The 20,923-nt window shown below is 46.5% G+C and overlaps 1 protein-coding gene across 7 annotated transcripts in view; it reads left to right on the plus strand.

Annotated features, from left to right (window-relative positions):
- NDST2 (N-deacetylase and N-sulfotransferase 2) overlaps positions 1-20,923 on the plus strand; it is a 138,672-nt gene that overhangs the window by 115,732 nt on the left and 2,017 nt on the right. For all 7 annotated transcript variants that reach the window (XM_074592983.1, XM_074592981.1, XM_074592987.1 and 4 more), the window contains 11 exons: positions 5,726-5,813; positions 6,005-6,159; positions 7,661-7,846; positions 8,227-8,355; positions 13,337-13,519; positions 14,327-14,423; positions 15,624-15,747; positions 17,253-17,427; positions 17,661-17,831; positions 19,187-19,296; positions 20,782-20,884. In XM_074592983.1, coding sequence (XP_074449084.1) covers positions 5,726-5,813; positions 6,005-6,159; positions 7,661-7,846; positions 8,227-8,355; positions 13,337-13,519; positions 14,327-14,423; positions 15,624-15,747; positions 17,253-17,427; positions 17,661-17,831; positions 19,187-19,296; positions 20,782-20,884 — 1,521 coding nt within the window. The remainder of the gene's footprint in view (positions 1-5,725; positions 5,814-6,004; positions 6,160-7,660; positions 7,847-8,226; positions 8,356-13,336; positions 13,520-14,326; positions 14,424-15,623; positions 15,748-17,252; positions 17,428-17,660; positions 17,832-19,186; positions 19,297-20,781; positions 20,885-20,923) is intronic.

The following is a 20,923-nucleotide window of genomic DNA, read 5'->3' on the forward strand; positions in this document are numbered from 1 at the left end:
AGTGTCTCTGTGTTTTGAGGTGCTGAAACGCTTTGAAAGCTTTTGTTTGAAGGATCATAATCTTCTCTTGGTCCAAAGCAGGCCCTGCACCCTCTAGTCCAAACTGGCAGAGATTCTCACCTCTGTAGTGTTTTTGCAGGTTACAGACCCGTGTGAGAAAACAGGAGATAGGTGGCCAAAGCTCTTGGAAACAAAGGCTGCTCTAGTGATGTTAAAAACAAACCCAGACAAGATAATTCCAAAAGATGCTTTGTTTGGGTTTTAACAGGGTGGAATGGAGGAATAATCTGAGATCAGTAAGCAGAGAAGCTCAGCCAAAGCAGATAAAACCCAGATTTATCCATTTAAAAGAAGCTGTCTGATTGCAGAGCCACGAGAGGTTAATGAATTTTTATTTTTTAAAAGCGAGAAATAACTGCATGGATTTGTTGATAGCCTCTCGCCGTGGGGAGAGAAGGGGATGTAATAGTGACAGAACAGCTGGCATTTTCTTTGGCCTTTGATATGAAAGCTCTGTTTCGGGGCTGTTATCTCAACACACAGCTCCTTATCTTAAAGCTTAGATTACAGTGGTCAGGGTAGTGGTTTGAAGATTGGATGTTGTGTGAAGGTATAAAATTGACTCTGCTGTCCCAGTGAGCCTGTTTGCCATATGCAGGTCCACGTTCAGAGAGCTTCCCAGACAAAATTACTATTAAAAGAAAGTGCTGAATATAATTTGATGAAACGCGTGCCCATGGTAGATGTCCTTTGTGAGAGGAGGAATGTTTTTATTTGTGATGCTTAAAGGAAGGCTGAATAGCTTTCTTCTTTAAAAAGAAAAAAGGAATCGTGCTTTAAAGATGATAACCCTTGAGTTCCTGTTTCTGCTGAAGGGCTGCAGCAGGAGCTTGCAGTCCTCAGTTAAGTGAAGCAGTTGGAAGTTGCACAGGGAAAAGGTTTTTCCCTTGTAAAGTCTACCAAAGATTTGAGCTGCATGTAATTAACAAAACGAAATCTCGGAGAATCCCTTCTCAGTTGTTCCACATTCAGTCTCTTCTATAATCATAATCCTCTGAATTTACCGAACCTCCATGGAACTGGCCAACAAAGACAAGCGGTTTCTAATGCAAAAGGATCTGGCTTTTATGCCCCTTCCTGGTCATCTTTAGGTATGAGAAAAGAGATTAAGTAGATGAGTTCTTGCCTCTTTTGCTGGTAATCTCTACAAGGGCATAAATAGTGAGCAATCAATGCTAGCAAGTCTGAGAGCAAGCTAAGTGAATATCAAGGGCAGTCATTTCATTTTGGGTTACGAATGGTGAGGGTGGAAGGGAGAGAATCTAGTGAGGATGGCTGTCAGCCAGCTCTTGCCTTTCTAAATTGCAAAGGATGATCTTACCTGGAATGAAAATATCCATCAGTTTCCAACTCCCTGATTCTAACATTGTAGGGGAGGTAGAAATACCAGTACCGGGAATGCTTTCTCGTTGGACAGTGCTGTTCTGAGCTATGCCAGTGCAACTGCTGGGCAGTGAGAAAACTGCAGAAAATCCTCTTGAGAATGTGCTACCCAATGTCCACAGGGGCAGTTCCTATGAAGAAGGTGTTTCAGCAACATGTTCCTAGTATCCTTTGCCAGGAGCATTTTAGAAGAGGCTGTCAAACTCTCTGCTTTCTTCTTTATCATCTGTTTCTCTTCATTTGTCCATGTAGTGTTTTCCTAGACCCATGGTACCCTCTCTTCCCAGCATCTGACTCTCAACCTTATTTCCCTTTTTTCGTTTGCCTCTTTTTAGAGGGACCTGAGATAGGAGAGGTAATATTTAGGATTTGTATGAAACAGATAAAATCTCTGCAAACATGTTTGGAAATGAAAAATTTCATAGCTAAAAAAGCAGAATTGCATGAAGGTTTAGCCCTGTGTTATTGTGATGCCAAGGACATCATGCCATTTTAGGGCTAGGATTAGGTCCTAAAGAAGCAACCTAAAAGAGGCTACCGTCAGGGTGCTATGGCTTCCCCCTATTTCTTCCTCTCTCCTAGAATTTTAACCCCCATAGAGAGAGTTTTTGTCTTTCACTGGATGGCATCAGAAGCTTGTAGTGACTGTTGAGTAAATCTTTACAGATCCATCAGTGAGATTATATAGATTTTTTTAATGTGTTGCAACAAAAGGCACAATTTTAAATATTTTTCCCCTAACATTTGCCTAGAAGTAAATATTTATCATTACTTGAGATCATAAAAAAGCCTTTTTTAAAGTGATGGGCAACAAAGATCTGACTGAAGTTTAGACCTTTTTTGCATTATGTCCAGAAATGTGCATTGGAATGTAGATGTCTGTCACTTGGGCCTGTAGCGTGGCTGCCCCAATTAAGTACTGAAGGCCTCCAAAAATACAGGTCGTGAGTTGCGGAGGATGCTCTCTGATAGACTGTGACAAGCATGAAGCAGGTCTGGCCTTGATGTGGCTTATGAGTTGTGGTGGCCGGTGCTGGGAATCTCTTGGAGACCCCATCCGTTCCTTCATGAGGTGAGCCTTGCTGAGCTTCTCGCAGGGAGCTTAGCTGGGGAAAGGGCCTTTCTGGCTAGCTCGTGGGCTTGCCTAGATCTCTGAAGGATTTTTTGAATAGGAGATAGTTAGAAAATATAAAAAAGAAATACTTGGAGGAGTTGGAGGAGCAGTTTTCTAGAGGAAGAAACTTTCCTTTTTAGAGATGGGGGATAGATAAAATGCTAGTCTTCTGTCCTGTACCATGTGAACAATTAAATTTCTTAAATATGCACATGCAGATCTATTTGCATCTGGCTAGCTATTTTATATCTTAGTGGATAGCCTACTCCACATTTCTTGATTGCCTTTCATTTAAGAATCTCAGAGCACATTATGGATATAAATGAAATGCCACTTGAGTCACCTGTAAGATATTATTAGTACTGTCATATTCATTCTACTTTATAAAAGAGAAATAGAGAGCAGTGGTGTCAGAGAGGAGAGAAGTGCCATCTTCCCGGCCCGTTCCCACTTCTGCATTGTTTCATCTTACTACAGTTCACAGACCTCTTTGAACCAGTGTGCTAGGGAACAGTGGGTGCATAATTTGTTGAAACAAACTTCCAAATATTTTACTTGACACCTTAGTCTCTTTTATCCTGTGCAGGGGAAAGGCATTTCTTCAAACCTATGCTGTGCCACCTTATGGATGTGGTTGTGAAAAGGACCCAGCATCAGCAGAGGGGTGGCACACAATTAGCAATAAACGTGCCAAGAAAGCAGGACTCCATAGGGCTCCATAGTCTCAGAATTTCTGGGGCCCCCACAGTTCCTCTCTGGTCCGTCCCCGGACACAAACGGTTGCTGCCTGCTGGAGCAGGGCCTTTTGGGATTTATCATCAGACAGATGTGTCGTCATGGTAACCCCAGACAGGCTTTAAATCTCCCTCTGTGCAGAGGAATGCTAAGCCTCTTAGCTGCTGTCTTTCCTCTCCACCTTCCTACCCAAGCTTGAGGAGCTGGATGTGCCTTTCAGGGCAGCAGGGAAGAAGTGGTGAGGCTTGGGACAGGTCTGGAGACAAGAAAAGAAAGTGGCACTTCCCTTTCTAAGTTACTGGGTGATGTATTCAAGCTGCTGGTCCCAAATTTGCTATGGTATTGTCATCCAGCTGGGCAGACAGGTGCTTCTCTGTAGAGACATGCACAGCTCTTAGTCTGTGCTCTGTGATATATGGGATGAGTCCCTCTGTCTCATGGGGTCTCTCTATGGGGAACTTGACCTCCCATTGCCTATTCTGGATCTTGCGCAGCAAAGGAGCCATCAGTGCTGCTTGCATGTCACCTTTTAAAAGCACTGTCTGTGTTTGTGATGGGGTTCTGGAGACGTCGAGTGCCATACGTTTCTCAAAATATTACTCTGTGGTGGGGGCTGGGGTAAGGATGTGGTAGGCATGTGGCCATGGAGGAGCTGGGATCTTTGAAATTTGTCCCAAGCTGATTTGATGTCACTTGTGTGGCTGTGGGGAGGAGGAGCAGGCAATTAAGTGTGTCTCTAAGGGAAAGTCTGAAAGCTTGGTTCCTTCAGAGAGAGCATGGAGAGCATCTGCAGCGCTGCAGAAATAATTTGTCTGGTTTTCCCACCTTGCCGAGTGTGAGAAGTCATGGGCTGCCTCCCTTGGGAATAAAAATGCTCAACAGCTCCGCTCCAAGATACGTTTGCAGTGGAAGGGTAATTGTAGTAAATTACATAAGTCATCATTTTAAAATTAGTGTGATGATCAGTGTTTGGTCAACTCTGTTTTGAAATGTTAGTGACAGCAGTGATTTGTCAGGATATCCTTAAGAGGTAGGTGTCAAGGCTGGTCCCTCCGCTGAATGAGAGTCTGCGTTTGTGAATGCACTTTCACCGCCTGGGGAGCAGCATGCCTAAACGATGCCTACAGACCGTGAGCCATGTGAAGGCAGCGTTGTAGTGCTCTTCTGGGGAGGGGCAGCTGATACAGAAAGATCTGCCCGCCTCCCCTGCACAGTTTGAAAAGTCTGTATGTTTTCCCCAGTCTTATGTGCCAAGTTGTTTGTGTATTTGCATCTAGCCCAAGTCTGCTGTGGAAAGGTCATCACCTTCACCTTGGTGCAGCCACTGATCCATTGCTTTCTCAGAAAAGCTATTAAAATCTAAATAACTGCCTGGGCAAGGACCATCTCTGTCACCTGCCAGCAGCCCTCCTGCCAGGTCCCTATTTGATTGAGAACTTTTCCCATAGGGAGCTGCACCAGTGACACTTTCCCCGAAGCACGCAGGTAGCAGCCGAGCATGCATCTCGGGGCTTCTCTATTTTTATTGTTTTCCAGCAGAAGAAATTTGGCTGGAATTAGTTTGTCTTACAAGTAAGTGACATACTGAGCCTCTGGGATTTTTTTTTCTGTCAAGGTTGTCTGCTGTCTTACTCCGTATCCTGCGGGACCTTGGGGTTTGTGGCACAAGGCTCCTTCCCTTTGGCTATAGCAATTACTTTGGACATTTAAAGCAGACACAAGTGAGAAAGAGAGAACTTGTAGATGTCATGACTGTGAATCTCAGCTCCCCCAAGTTTTCTTTACAGAATACAGGAAACTTCCCTGCTACAAAAGCGTTTTGGCACTTTCAAGGGACACAAGGACAAAGGATACATCCCTGCCATGGCAGGACTCCTTGCATGGGTAGTTCTGCAAATCCACCTTTCCTCTCTAAATACAAGCCCTTTCCCTTTGGATCACTTAGTTACTGTTCATGATATTGTTGACTTCTCTTCCTTCAGCTGTGCACCATGTGCTGCCCCATCCTCCATTTCATTAACATGTAGGCTCAGAGAAAGGGCAGAGGTTCAATAGGAAAGTCCCAGCCAACGTGGGATGGGAGGGGAAGGGAGCATTGAGGTTGAACCTGGAAAGACTAAGGGATCTTTTGCTTGGAAGTGAGATTTATGGTCCCTTTGCGTTAGCACAGACACACTGTGCCCTTCACATTGAAGTGGAGAGCATCATCTGACTGTGATTTTAAAGCAGCATCATTTAGTACAGCAGGACTACTTCAGGTAAAGACTCTGTATGTGGAGCACTTGGCTACTCTGCTTCACTCCACAGGCAACAATGCTTTAAACCCCATTCCCTCTGATACCCTCTTCAGACCAAACTGGGCACCAGTAGAGCACAGAGAAATGTTACAGAGCAACTGAATACGAACGTTTCTTTTTCCTTTCATTCAAACAGGCTTTACTGAGCACCCAGAATAAGCTGAGAACTTTAGTCCCAAATTTCACCTTCAACCTGGGCTTCTCAGGGAAATTCTACCACACAGGTAAGCCCTTGGCACCCTTTTGTCCCAGTGCCAGCGTACGGCCCCCATGTTCGTGTGTGTGTGTTACACGTTAGGGAGAGCGTGATTTTCTGTTGGAACGACTCAGCGTTGCAGGGGATTAGCCACTGCTTTGAAACATTGAGCCCTTCTTCTGCCTTTTGTTTTTCCGTTTCCTTTTCTGCTCTCTGTAGGTACAGATGAGGAAGATGAAGGGGATGACATGCTGCTCAAACACAGGAAGGAGTTCTGGTGGTTCCCTCACATGTGGAGTCACATGCAGCCTCATCTTTTCCACAATGTCACTGTGCTGGCTGAGCAGATGAAGCTCAACAAACAGTTTGCTGTGGTAAGGGGCGTCACAGTTTATTTACTTTACAGTACTAATACTTAAACACTCTTCTTCTGGAATAGCTGTTCGGACGCTGCTGAGCCCAAATACTAGTCTAGTAACTTAGCTGCATTTAAGAATGGCAATTCTGAAAGTTTAAATTGGTGTGTGGCTCCTGCTGTCTTCAGGCAAGAAACACAGTTCCATGCCTGCCTGTGCAATGGGAAGTGCTTCCTGGCACCTGCGTGGCCCCAGGCAGCTCCCTACGTTCCAGGGTGCAAATCCCAAGGCTCTTGTTTACTGAGGTGTGAACTTGTAGCATTGCCATCCAAATCCAATTAACTTACAAACTCTGGCAGTGAGAAAGCATTTCCTTTTCTATCCTTATTCACTGCGGTTTTGTAAGGAAGTCACCTGGTTGGTAGTGTAGAATGCTCTGTGTGCTAACTTCTGGCCTGTACAGGCAATGCTGGAGGAAGTTACTTATCTAGGAAGTCCAGGGGAAATTCCCTGGGTTTTGGCAGGGGAGGGGGAAGCCTTGAACATCCTGCATTGCTGGAACAATGTCTGCTTGAAGCTTACAGCCCAGATCTGAATATAGCGTACATGTTTCTCTGAAAAGAAATGTCCTCTTCACCTCTAGTTTGGTTCTTTTGATGGTAATCCCCTTGGGAATAGCAGGCTGCTGTTTTGTGTTCCCATGACACACACAGATTAGGAATGATATTGAATTCAGAGCACAGTTGCAGCATTATAGAAACAATTTAGGCTCTTTCTTTTCCTGGTTAAATAACAGTGTAGTCTTTTGCAAAGAGAGACAAAGCACAGAACACAATTACACATATTTAACGTAAAACAGGCTAGCAGTGGGAAGGAGAAGGTTGTTGCTTCATTTAGGGGCTCTGGGTTTATTGTATGCCACCAGGGCAGAGCTGTCATCATTCATATTGTTACCAGAACCACACAGCGGAATTAAAAACCATGAAATACAGATATTTCCTGTCATTTTAGTATAGCTCCAGGCCCCATATCTTCACCCTCAACAGTCTCTTGCTTCGTGTCTGCTTTTCTTTGAATTGCTAGAGACAAGACAGATCCCAGTCGTCATCTTCCTTTCCTTCTATATTAGTTAAGGAAATTTTGTTTTCCTCCTCTAGTGACTCAGATCTAGGCATTGTGGGAGTGAGATGTGTCACTTAACAGCATTGATTAGTTTATAGTAACCAAGGAGCATGACCTGAGGCTTGTGAATTAATCTGATTTGTCACACCTGCAAGCTACAAAACCATTCTTACAGCAGCTGTTACCAATGCTGAATGTCCTTGTTGATACCAAACCACCCTTATAGTTCTATAGATGCATAAAACAAGAAGTACAAGCAGTCTTTCAGGTTTCCCAGACTGGAGAGTTTTCATGTTACTCATCACGTTGCACCAACTTGGAGTCTATTGCTAAATATGATCCTTATTAAGGATGTTAGTTAAATATTGAATTATCAATCTTCATATTCTGCTTCCAGGAGCATGGGATTCCCACAGACTTGGGCTATGCCGTAGCCCCCCATCATTCTGGGGTTTATCCTGTTCACACACAACTCTATGAGGCATGGAAATCAGTTTGGAGCATCCAAGTAACGAGCACAGAGGAATACCCACACCTGCGGCCTGCGCGGTACCGGCGTGGGTTTATCCATAATGGAATCATGGTGAGCACAGCTGGGCAAGCAAGGGACCTGCATCAGAGACACTGATCTTAATACCACCAGTGTTTCCAAAACCATTAGGTCAAGCAAAGAGAAAAAACTTGGCTAAAGCCAGTTTTTGTCTTTTTTAGTACAATTCAGAGGTCAGCACTGAACAGAGAGCAAAACCAAGCATAACAAGGCTAAATTGAGATCCCGCTGACTTGGTTGTGCTGTGATGAGTAAATATGTTTGGGAGGAATATCAAGAGTCCACTGAACCTGTGTCGCTTATGTCCCTTACTCTTTGTGTATTGATCCACAGAGTGCTGCTTTGACACGTTCACGTGTAGATGCTGTTGCGTTTGCCTCTTATCTAACTTTGCTTTTCTCTGATATTGCCAGGTTCTGCCTCGACAGACCTGTGGTCTTTTTACTCACACTATCTTCTATAATGAATATCCTGGTGGCTCAAAGGAGTTGGACAAGAGCATTCGTGGTGGTGAACTCTTCCTGACGGTGCTTCTGAACCCAGTAAGCTCATCTGAAAGGGGAATCAGTGTATGGGTGTCTTAGCTTACGTGCCTGATGTGAGAATGGACTAGATCCTATGGGAGATTCAGTATAACCAGCCATCATGGTATGGGTATCTCCAGTGTGATGCTAAGAAGCTGTGAAAAAGAGGGCCAAGGAAGTACCTGCTAGTTAATGCTGCCTCGCTTTACATACTGCCAAGGAAGCATCAGTATTGAGTGTTGACAAATGCAACACTTCACAGATAGAAACTAGCCAGGGTGACGTGCTGAGCACGGCCCAATACGGAATGGGTGTTACCTCGGCTGCTGCAGAATCAGAAGTGAGATTGGCTCCTTCTCTTCCAAGCACATCTGCTTCCTGTTGGCTTCTCCCCTGGCTCACTGATGAGTTTTGTTCAGAATAATTGCTTTCTCTGGGCTTTTGTTATGGAGTGTTCTCCCCTTTCTTGCAATATGTATACGCTTGAAACGATTTCTGCATGCTTTTTTTGTGATGTAGCTGTCACCCTAAGGCATTTTTGGGAGATCTGGGTCTGACACAGGTGTTTCTCTTTCCCTTTCAATACTTGACAGTTCCCTCAGGCCACCAAGCTAATGTAGTACTTCAACACCCTGCACTCCCTTCCCTTGAACGGCAAATCACATGAGGTTCTCGCTTCCTATTGAAGCTGGGAAGATGTACAAGGTGGCAAGAGACACACAAAAAAATAAGTCATTTTTAGAAAAATCCTGAATGGATAGAATTAAGAGATGAAGCTTTGTAGGCCTCTCCAACCGCAGATCACACTCCCTCACGTTCCCGCTTGTTGGCTGCAGTAGGAAGACATGCTGCTCATTTTGATTGTACAGTAACTTTCTCAATTCCCCACCTGAATTTGTTTCTCACTAAAGCTGATTTGGCACCTCTTGTCCTCCCTTTCTCTGAACGGGCACTGCCCTGCCAGTTTTAGATAGTTATTACAGTTAGATAGTTATTATTTTAGATAGAATGTCTACTTCTGCAGCCACTCGTGAGTTTTAATGATATTTAATTTCTCCTTTTCTCATGACTTCCAAACTTCTACTTTCTTACTTCTTTATACATCTTTTCCAACAGTGCCTGAGTATGGGAAAGAAGCCACGCAAGCAGATCTGTAGAGAGCAGAGAGAAAGTAGGTTGTTTCTCGCTAGCTTTCTAGGTGGGAACCTTGGAGTACTGGTCCCAGTCATTGAGTACTTGTTTGTGGGATTTGTCGTGTACAATCAGTGGCTTTGCTCACCGTGATGTTTTCTTTGATTCCTTCCTTCTTTTGCATCTTGATTGCAGGGTCGAATATGCAGCTTTAGACACTTTTGGTTGGGGCTGTAGAGGCTCGGTGAATCAGAAAATCAAGTTTTTTTGCTCAATGAGCTTAAGTTTTTCTTGTCTCTTGCTTTTCCTAGTGTTTAGTGCCTCTCTGCTCCTAGGAGTAGAACTGATCGTAACAAGATCCTCGCAGTGTGCACTGAGTCCATCACACAGAACAGGCTATAGCTTACAAACAGGCCCTGCGTTTCTGAAGGTGGCTAGGCTGTGACCAGCTCTAGCTTGGTGTATCATCTGCAGGAGGTATGGGTCGACAATAGTCCTAGCTAAAAAGCTGTAGGGGTTCATACTTCCAGGTTTGGAAGCCACCTTCCATCCACGAGGTCTGGATGCCAGCCTTCTGTCCCTATCGCCTGAGACACAATTGTTATCTTTACACACAACAACCAAATCTACCTGCTTAATAAAAGACGTAGTAAGGAGAAGGCTATTCTTTGTATTACCTATAGAGTGATCGGTCAGATGGAAAGAAACTGTTTTCTTCTCTGACCATTGTTTTTCTGCTCTTCCCATATTTTGGGTGAATTCTGCCTTGTTCCCACTTCATAATTGTCAGATCTTAATGCCTGCAGAAATAGCCACTGTGAAACTTAAGAGCTCGGAAAAGCAGTTGCCGGCCTTTAATCCAGACGTCATTGCTGGTCTAGGAGGCTGTGCCAAGGAATTTGTAGAAACATAGTTTCTAGAGCTACCCATTAAAATTTGCTGATAAGCATGTGACAGTCGAAGCAGCTGTCAGTGATCTGTGATCCAAAAAGTTTAGGAAGATTGTGCTCTGGTACAGGATGAGCTTATTTGCCAGATTTACTGTTGGTTCTTTGTGGTGACTTTTAAAAATCTTTCAGGTGCCTTCAGATGCTTCCGATGTTTACACTTCTGTTTTCCTTTTGACAGTAGAGCATTTCTCTCTCTGTCAGCAGTGGAGTGCTGTGCTCTAAGCTCCTCTTCATTGCTCCTGTTTGCACAGTGACTCAGGCCCTTGCATTCCTCCCCTCGCTGATAGAGCCATCTCACGGACCTGATAGAAAGCTGGCCAGCCCCGCAGCCCCAGCAGTGATCCGTAGCAGACTTGGACCAGGCTCTTTCAGTCCTTTTTGGTGCTTCCAGCTCCTTTTGAGTGGGTATACACATGCAGGAGTCTCCAAGCCTGTATGCGTGTGATTAACTCCACAGTGCAAACAGAAGATGTTTGATCTTCTGACTAGTGAACAAGGTCTGATGTCAAGAAGGACAATAGCTGTTGATGTTCAGCAGACAGGCTGCCATGTGCCCAGTCGCTATTTCCCAGAAGCAAAGGGCATCTTTATGATCACTTCTCACAAACACTTTTGCTCACACTACACAGGAGGTTTACTGCTGTGCCCACAGCTGCTTGTTACATATTGCAAGGATGCTCATACTCTCCAGTTTGCTGTATTCTGGGCTCTCTGTGACCTTTCCTCTCATATTTTCTCAGTGTGTAGGAAGGGAAACCATGGCATGCTGACAGTGGAAGGGAGGGGGAGAGGAGGGAGATGTTGTTACCAAGCCAGTTCCCGGCGTCACTGGGTGTGGATGGGAGGGAGGGAGAGATGGGACTTGAGCGTAGCTTATGTCAGAAGTAGAGCTCGGAGCTGTTTTGGCAGCAGTAGCTGTGACGAGGCAGAGAAGCTGCCAGGCCTTGTTAAACAGCGCATGTGTGTTACAGGACGTGACTGCACACTCAGAGGTACGGGGAAATGGCTTGTTGGTTGGGCTTGCCTTGTCTTCTGCTAAATCCAGTTGTTGGGACTGTTTGCAGGTGACAGCATTACCTGTGTGAGCCATTTTACCAAATGTCAGTCTTGAGACACAGTTGCTACCCGGGGTCATGTACAGGCTTTTTTTATTCTGGAAATCTTGAAGGAACCCTAAGTGGTGACCTGCGTCCTCCCTGCTGCAGTACTTGGTTTATGCCAGTGAGCCAGGTGCTTCATGCAGCAATTTTTTTCTCTAAATGGTTCACTAACAAGTCTAAGGGATGAGCCACCCTTTCCTGTCATGCCACCTTCCTGGTGTCTCACAGAAACGGGCAAAATACACGAGACATCCTTTTGCCACCTTATGTGCTCCATGGCGTGGCCCTGCAGTTACACAGAAGATCTTTCTGTCCTTTGCTCTGTGTTGTATTTAGCACATCCTTTTTACACAACAGCACCGAGCACACGCTGCTCTTTGAAGTGTAGGTGCCAGAGCCTGTCTGGCAGGGCCTCTGTCAGCTCAGTAGGAAACCAGAAGTGAAAAACTCACAGGCAGAGGAACGTGATAAATCTTTAACTCTGCTTACTTTCCATGTGTCCCAGAGTCCTGCCACCGTTTTCTGTTGCCTGTGCAAAGACCAGGGAGTGTGAGCACCGTATGGACAGGATTAAATTTCATTTCACTGTGTCTCAGGGATGGCTCAAGCTCTATCAGTACCTCTTGTTGCACTGAGACCAGTCCATGGTGACACCGGGCAGAAAACTGAATTCAGACCTCCTGAGTGCCAGCAAATGTCTTCATCCCAAGACCATCTGTCTCCTGCTTCCCCCTTTTGCTCCTCCCCTACTGTGAGTGGGAAAGCCATTCCTGCCCCCTGCCAGGGAAGCCTGTTGTTGCCTGCTGACCTTACCTGGCATCGTCAGGAGGAAGCTCTGAACTATGCAGCAATGGGTGCCCCTACTATGACTGACATCTCTTCCCCTCCGTGCACTAACAGACACTAACTTGGGAGTGCTAAATCATCCACACAGCCATTCTTCCATTAGCCTTAGTGTTCTACTTTTGTTTTGATAACTTCTAGCCGTGGTGTGGTTTGTGTCTGGCAAAGTGCTGTTGTGTTACAGGCACTGGGATGCCCAATTCCGTGGGACCTGTCAAAGCCACACACCAGAGTCAAGCTGACAGCAGTCTTTTGCACTCTTTTCCAAAAGTTAAAATACTGAAAAATAGACAGGAGGAAAATGTATCTGCTTGAGAGAAGAGGTGGCTTGGCAAGGCAGAGACAGCACACGGGCTTCTGAGCACTGCAGTGCTGGGGGGGCTCCCATGGGTGCTCAGTGCCACTTTGCCCAAGGGTTTACACCCTCGGGCTTGGCAGGACGTTTTTCAGGGGCTGCCTGTGCTGAAGGCTCTTGCAGGCTAAAACCTTGTCAGCTGATGTCTGTTCCTAGGACAATGCACTAGTGCAGTGTCTCTTTGCAGTCCGTGTTCAGATGCCCAGGTAACGCTTGTTTGTATTTTAAAGTGTGAATTGACAGTTGTTCCTTTACACTGGAGACATCAACTCCAAAGTGAATGAAAGCTGACAGGCTGTGGGCCTTGAAACAATGCCTGTGAAAACTGTCAATTGTGCCGCTGTGCCTGAGCCCGCAGCGTGCTGCCCCCCTCCCTGACGGGCACCCTCCCCACCATTCCCCAGGGGTCTGTGTCCCTCCCCTCCTGAGTTCCTCCTGTCTTGCAAGCGCTACATTTCTTTTATCAAGGCAGTGCTGTATACTGACAGATATATTTTAATCACCCGGACAGCCAGGGTAGTCTGGGATGTGAACAGCTTCTTGCTGACAGTAGAATCAAGCTAGGAGGAAACAGTACTGTTACCTGATTTACCAGTATCCCATGCCTTTTCTATTTTCAGATCAGCATCTTCATGACCCACCTGTCCAACTATGGGAATGACCGTCTGGGACTGTACACTTTTGAGAGCCTGGTCAAGTTTGTGCAGTGCTGGACCAACCTTCGCCTGCAAACGCTGCCCCCTGTCCAACTTGCAAAAAAGTACTTTGAAATCTTTCCCCAGGAGAAGAATCCCTTGTGGCAGGTGAGAAGGCAGCTTTAACTGCTCCTAGTGGTTTTCCAAGAGGTATGTCCCACATCTGAAGCGTGGTGAGACTGCTGATCCAGAGCGCAGAGTGGTCATGTGTAAAGCTTTTAGGTTTAGCCTTCGTGGCTTGAGGCTGCAGGTGGCAAATTGCAAGGTGGAAGGGATGGGGAGTAGAAGCAGTAGGACACAGTCATGGTGTGAGCTTAGCGACAGGGATGGCTGTCGTAAGTGGCTGGGGGGCAGGCTTGCAGGCATTTGGGTTGTTAAAGGGCTTATATGAGAGCAAGCTGCTGTGAAATGTTCAGTGTGCGAGGAAGAACCCTGTTTGGTGCTGGAGGAGCTTACAGGCATGTTAATGTGATTAATCTTAAAGTAATTTCACACTGCAGAATTCATGTTCATTAAATAAAAACAGGCTTATTCCATTTTATCCCAGTGCAGCAGCTCTCTGCATGGTAATGAGCAGATGAAATTAACTGAAGGTGATGGAGTTGTCTGTCTGCCAGAAGTTCACAGATGCTGAGCTGTACTATCATGGTGGCCCAGCCCAGCCCAGCGACGTAGGGCAGGGCCTGTGGTTAACACTCTCAGAGGGACTTTGGCTCCCCTGTCACTTAAGAGCTTCTGAAAACACTCCCCTGTGCTTTTACTTAACTCTTCTCGATGCCTGGCAGAGCAGCAGTGTGGCTGTGAAGTGTTCTTCATGTGCTAATAGCATTTTCCCGAGAGGACTGGCCTTCCAGCTTTTCCTCCCCTTTCCATTAGCTCCTGTGGTAATGCTTAATCCCATCACTTGTGCTGCAGAATCCCTGTGATGATAAGAGGCACAAGGATATCTGGTCCAAAGAGAAAACGTGCGATCGACTCCCCAAGTTCCTCATCGTGGGACCTCAGAAAACCGGTAACGTGAATACTTTATCTGAAGATAGGTTGCAGCTTCCCTCTCATTCCTCCAGAGAGGAGAGCTGGAAAGGTCTGTGTTGTAGATCTGTACGGCTGCCCTTTGTGCAGGCTGCCAAATGGCTGCAGAGGACATTTCAGAGAATCTCTGATTTGTTCTAACCTAAATCTGGCAAGTCTGTCAGTGCTTTGCGCCCTGGCACTTTGCTTGGCTCAGTCCTGATTTGCAGGGAAAAGCCCTACTGCGGAGTCGTGTTTTGGCTTTTCCACGTAAGCTCAGAGCAACTGTGACCTTCCTTAGTGTGTCACAAACATAAGCTGTCAGAGGACTAACACACACGCTTAGCAAAGGTTACGATGAATGCCCCCTAGTGCTTTTATTGCGACAAATCTGTGTACCCGCTGCATGCTCCATGTCACTGTCAGTGGGAGGTAGCGATTCTCTTTTGTCTGACCTCTGTCACCACCTCCGAACTGCTGCGGCATTGTGGTTGGCAGTGACATGGCTGTATACGCTGTACTGAAGAGTCCCTTCTAGAGAGAGCAAAATCTCTTCAGCCAAAGCCAGGTCTTCAAACGTTGGCTTTCCCTGTAGTGCAGTGAAACAGCAGCTGCCAACCACGCACAACAAACAGCGATCCTGGCCTTGGGAGGAACCTTGTCCCAGCCAAGCTGCTCTCTTCTGCCTGGGCACTGGGAAGCTCTGTTGGCATGTTGGATTATCGGGGTTTGGCTGGGTGAAGGGAAAACATCTACAGCAGAGGCAGGCCAAGGCGCCTCTAGCTGAATTCTCATCCAAGGACAGTAATGTTGTCCCTAGCACATCTTCCCAGACACAAGATACTGTGCTGCAGTGCCCAGCCCACCTCCCGTTTGGCAGATATGGGTTCTGCCACATGACAGGGTGGCTTTGCCACCAGGGAAAAAATGGCATGGGGATAGCTGACATGGGTGATAGCTGTCATGCTGGGGAGGTGACTTAAGTCAGCTGCATGAGCAGAAACGTGGGATTGAACTGCTGAGTCAAGGTCAATCCCAAAGCGCTTGGTGTCACTGCTGTTGTAACCTGCATGAGTTAAGGAGTGGGTTAGCCGTGCATGAGAGGAGTGAGCCCATCTGGGGACTGGTTTTTGCAGTAAAGCCTTTCATTCAGCCAAGCATTATGTGTGACCCAGGTCCCCTTAACTGGTTCCTGTTGCAGGCACAACAGCTGTGCACTTCTTCTTGACCATGCATCCAGCTGTCACCAGTAACTTCCCAAGTCCATCCACCTTCGAGGAGATCCAGTTTTTTAATGGACCCAACTATCATAAAGGAATCGATTGGTAAGAATCCTGACGCGTGTTGTTCTGTGATAAGGTATGCCCATGTTGTCTTCTCCTGAGGCTCTGTATGTCCACCTCAGCCACCCTAGTAGCTTCTCCCGTTCTGAACAGCTGTTTCCACTGATATTGCTCAATGCGTGTTCTCTGTTTTCCTGCTCACCCAACTGCTTCGTCCCAGGAGCAGGACAGGTATTGTCTGACCTCGGTGACTGTTCACCAGGAGACTCGTAGGCATGATTTAACTTTAAGAATTCAGAATCTTTGTTGAATGCACCGCTGTCATGAGGTTTCTTTTCCTTTGACATGCGAAACAGACAAGGTGTGCTCATTGAAAAATTCATGGTTTCCGAGTTAAGACGCATAGTGCAGAGGGACAACCTCCCTACTATTGTTCTGGGCCCTTTAAACTGGTTCCAGTGTCCACATCATAATATCCTGATTTTTACCTGCAAAAGTATGCAATTATGATACAGTGTTTCCACGTGACAGGGAAATTCTGCTGTCACTATGGCACTATTATGCCGCTACGCTTCCAGGCAGAGAAAATTTAAAGATGTTTCTTGCTTGAAGCATGAACTTTGGGTCGACCGAGGCACTGCACCCCCTCATGCGTGGCTCTGAGGGGTGACTGTGTGGCAGTAAGGCATTCTGCCATGGGATTTTATTGCCCGAGAGTTGTGGGAAATGTTGTCTGACTTCTCTGATCATTTAGAGTACCATTGAAAAGATACTGGGAGGTGGTTGGTACTTGAGCGAAGCTCATGAGTCAGGCACTATAGAGGAGTTGCACTAGCGCTAGACAGATAGGCCTAGAAAGCGCAGGCTTTTATTTGCATCCCCTGGAAAAGTCATCTAACTTGGTTTGAGTGTAGCATCACATGCAAGAGGAGAATCTTCGTGTTTAGCATGGAATCGGAGTTTGTTGTACGGCTTAAATACCAGCAGAGACCAGTCTTGCAGTGCTTTACAGCGCCCTGTCCCCCCATTACCCTCTACCCTGCCATTACTCAAATGTCTTACAGTTCCCACATTACTAACTTGACAAGCTCCTGTGAGGCAGAGCAGAGCTCTTGACCCTGCATCTCAGCTATGGGCTGAGGTACAGAGAGACAAATGATTTGGACGGGTTTAAAGAAGTGGTCAGGAGCAGTGCAGGCGGATGATTCTGGCCTTGCTCTTAGACAAAACCTCTTTTCTGCTAGAGCTTGCAACTAGTACCCTGTCCTCAGCCTTTTCCTTCCACCATCCAAGGACTTGGGGGACACTCTCAGCAAAATCCTTTCTTACCCTTTTACCATCTCCAACTCTCAATGTTGTGCTCCGCCACCCCTTCCCAAGTCGCGCGGCTGCCAGCTCCGCACCCGTTTGCCCATTCATTGCATTACTGGGGAGGTGCCGTTGTTCTGTGAACTGTGTCTGTGGAAGGGGAGCAAGGCCATTATTTTGTTGTGTGCCATTTCTTTGTTGGAGCCATGCTGCTCACCAGCATCCCGTCTGCTCGGCAGGTACATGGAATTCTTTCCCATACCCTCCAATGCCAGCACAGACTTCATGTTTGAGAAGAGCGCTAATTACTTTGACACAGAGGTGGTACCAAAACGTGGTGCAGCCCTGCTCCCTCGAGCCAAAATCATTACAGTTCTGATCAACCCTGCTGACCGAGCCTATTCCTGGTACCAGGTAACTCTCCTGTGCTGCTCTGTGGGCGAGGGCCAGAGCGATATTCCAGTGGGATGAGGCGGGAAGCCTGGGGCAAAACGCCACAGATCCATTTCTGCAGGGAGGCCGGGGGAGATGATGCGGGCTGCCTCAGCGTGGACAGGGTTATATACAAAGGCTCAGTGAAGTCTCCGCAGAGATGTGTAAGGTGGACTTTTGTGTTCCTGCCCCTAAATTCAGCTTATGTTTTTCAGCACCAGCGTGCTCACAATGACCCTGTGGCACTCAATTACACCTTCTACCAAGTGATCTCTGCAAAATCCCAGGCCCCTCAGGAACTGCGCAACCTGCAGAGCCGATGCCTGCTCCCTGGCTGGTATTCAACTCACCTCGAGCGCTGGCTCACGTACTACCCCTCTGGGCAGGTAGGAGGTTTGGCAGTAGAGGCTCTCATGGGGTCCCTTGTAGGTTTAGTGGAGAGGAGAGGAGAACAAACTGTGCACCTGCTCCTCCTCCTCCTCTTCCCCCCCCGCCCTTTTCATTTCACCTTCTGTCTTGTCTTTTGGAACAAGAGCCACCACTTGCTTCCTCCTGTTATGCTGATAAGAAAATCAGGCTTGAATACTCCAATTTTGCATTTTATTGTATTTGTAAAAGTAAATGAGCACAGGAGAATACCGTGGTCTCCCAGAGGCCTCCGCACTATTGAGAAGTTCAGCACGAACAGCAGTGTTCGCACTCCCTTCCTTTCATCTTGGCAGCCTGCAGCCCAGGGACCCTCTTTGGGCCCAGCAGGAGTTCAGCTGCTCGCTGCGATTTCACTGCTTTAGAGAGAGACTCTCCGCCACTTGTTAGGTCCCGTGTTGTGAAGCCTTTAGCTGTCTGCTGAAGGGAAATTTCACTGCAGGGATGTCAGGATTCTGTGTTTTGTGTATACATTTGCAAAAACTCAACAGTATAGACCATTACTGTCTCTAAATTCCCGAGAAATTTATAAACTGTCTTAATACATTGTGAGTCAGGAAATGTTTTTTCAAGTTCCTTTCTGCTGCTGGGGTTATCCTCAGACGGTCTGTAATCCAGCAGAGCCTTAAAATGCCCATTTAATCTCTCATTCTCTGCCAAAGCAGCAGTCTAAACTGTACATGATAGATCTGCCAAGACTAAAAGAGACATGGGAAAACATTCTTGGGCTTGTATCTCATTGCCTTACTATTCCTGGAGGTTACTGCTGCGAGGAACGATGGAGTCAGACACACCACCCTTGTACTTACTGCGGGTCAGGGTCTCCTACCTTCCCCAGACCTCAGTTCACGTGACTGTTTTTCTATTCTGTTCTTTGGAATAGGTAATTTATTAGCACAGATGTTGTTCGTTATTGTTTATCATACACGTAACAGGAGAATAATCGTAGGTTACAGAAGAATACTTAGCACAGTGGCTGCCGACAGCTGCAAAGAACGCGAGGTTTCCAGAGACAATCTGTAAATCGTGCTACTGCTGGGCCTTAATGCGCAGTTACAGGGGGTTTGGCCAAAGGCAAGTTTATTAAGCAAAGCCTGTCATAATCTACAGTTTTATGGTATTTATGGCCCCTATCATAACTTCTCTGTCTGTGGTGACAAATGGGCCATATCCCACCACCACGTTGCTCTAGAACAAACAGGCTTTGGCAGCCTTCACTCACGCACAAAGGCCAGGGGCAGTTTGAGAGCCAGGAGGCTGAGGGGTGTCGCTCAGCACCAGCTGGCGGAGACTGAGGTGGCTGCTGTCTTTTCAGCTTCTCATCGTGGATGGCCAGGAGCTGAGACACAACCCTGCCTCTGTAATGGACAACATCCAGAAGTTCTTGGGAGTTACACCGCTCTTCAACTACACCCAGGCCCTCAGGTAGGGAAATCGTTTTGGGGAGGACACTTTTGTAACCAAGCGTGATACTAATAAACACTTGATTGGAAGAATACTTCTCATCTCTGGCTACAAAACCCGCCGAGGTTTCGGAGGTATTGCCTAACCCTAAAATTAGGTTCAGATAGCATGAGATGCTCCGTGGAGACTAGAATCATAGCTTAAGTCTTTCCAGGAATGCTAGGGGAAGGGGTGGGGTTTTTTGGCACTGTTGTGGAGAAGCATGAAGTTGCTCACAGCAGGAATTACGATGTTTTCCATTTGGTCTTTGTGGTTTCAGAAAAGGCTCCTTATGCTTTGTGTTACACCTATATCTGACAGAAAGTAGAGGAAGTGCAATCAAAAATGTGTGACAAGCTGCTCCTATCTCCAGCTAGATGGAGAATTAGGGATGCATCACACAGTTCTGAGGTAAAGAGCCGTTATTACCGAAAACATGGGCTTGACAGGTGGCCAGAGCTGTCTGAGGAGGTGTTAGCCAGGGCACCACTACCTCACTGATACTAAGTTGAAGGATGTTACTCAGCCATTACTGTGATCTTGCCCCCACTGCAAGTGCAATTAATCTGAATACATTAAGCGCTAGCTGAAGGTGAACTGTGGCCGTTATGTCTTCAGTGGAAGCTCTGCAAGCCCACTGGAGAGCCCAAGTATTGTTCTTTGCAGCTGAAACCTGTGTTTTCACATCTTCTCTGCTATCACAGCCTGTGCTAGCTGAGAGTAGCGAGTGGGGCGTGTGTGTAGGCATACGGCAGTTGCCCTTTCCTTGAACAGTAAGGAGAGGAGAACCACTTCAGGTCTCCTCCTGTATTTGTTTTCCAAGGTGGTGGCACATGGCTTGCCAGGGGAGGGCAAATTATTGGAAAGCCTTACTTGCCGAAGCACCTGTGGTGATGGTAAACGGGCTGTTTACAGTAGCGGTACTGGCTGGTAGCCTTCAGCCAGAGTCAGAAAAGAAATGGTATTGGTCAGCTTGCCTCAGAGTTTGGTAGAGGTACTTGCTCAAACCTCAAGCTCACCCTTGGCCAGTTGAGGGGACAGGACAGACAAGGCCCAGACACGGTTCCTAGCTTTGCCTTATACCTGTGTTTTAGCAAGAAAAGAAACGCAGACTCTTTAAACAGTCAGGGGATTCTCTAGTGCACCTCAAATAAAACGAGGAGATTTAAAAGAATTTAATGCACTAAAACATTGTCTGTTATTCCCCCCTGCCCCAAGTTTAACAGACAGATATTGTGACACCCCTGAAATTTGCATAAAGCTGAAACAGTCATGGTTGTAATGGATTTCTTGTCAAAGTAGTCAAGTGCTTAAAAAAAAAAAGGTACCCATACTGCAAATGAATAAATAAAACCCAAACCCAATTCGTAAAGCATTGAAACGGGAAATACCTATAGAGTTACTTTATTTCTGCTGCTACTAATTGGGCACATGGCCATATCTTTTAAAGACAAGTGTCCTTTTCAGATTTGATGAAGCAAAAGGATTTTGGTGCCAGCTGCTAGATGGAGGAAAGACTAAATGCCTAGGAAAGAGTAAAGGAAGAAAATACCCTGATATGGATTCCTCGGTGAGTAACTGTCTCAAATCTGTTGCCAGCAAGAGATGT

This window comes from Larus michahellis, chromosome 6 (assembly GCF_964199755.1).
Source record: "Larus michahellis chromosome 6, bLarMic1.1, whole genome shotgun sequence".
Classification (NCBI taxonomy): domain Eukaryota; kingdom Metazoa; phylum Chordata; class Aves; order Charadriiformes; family Laridae; genus Larus; species Larus michahellis.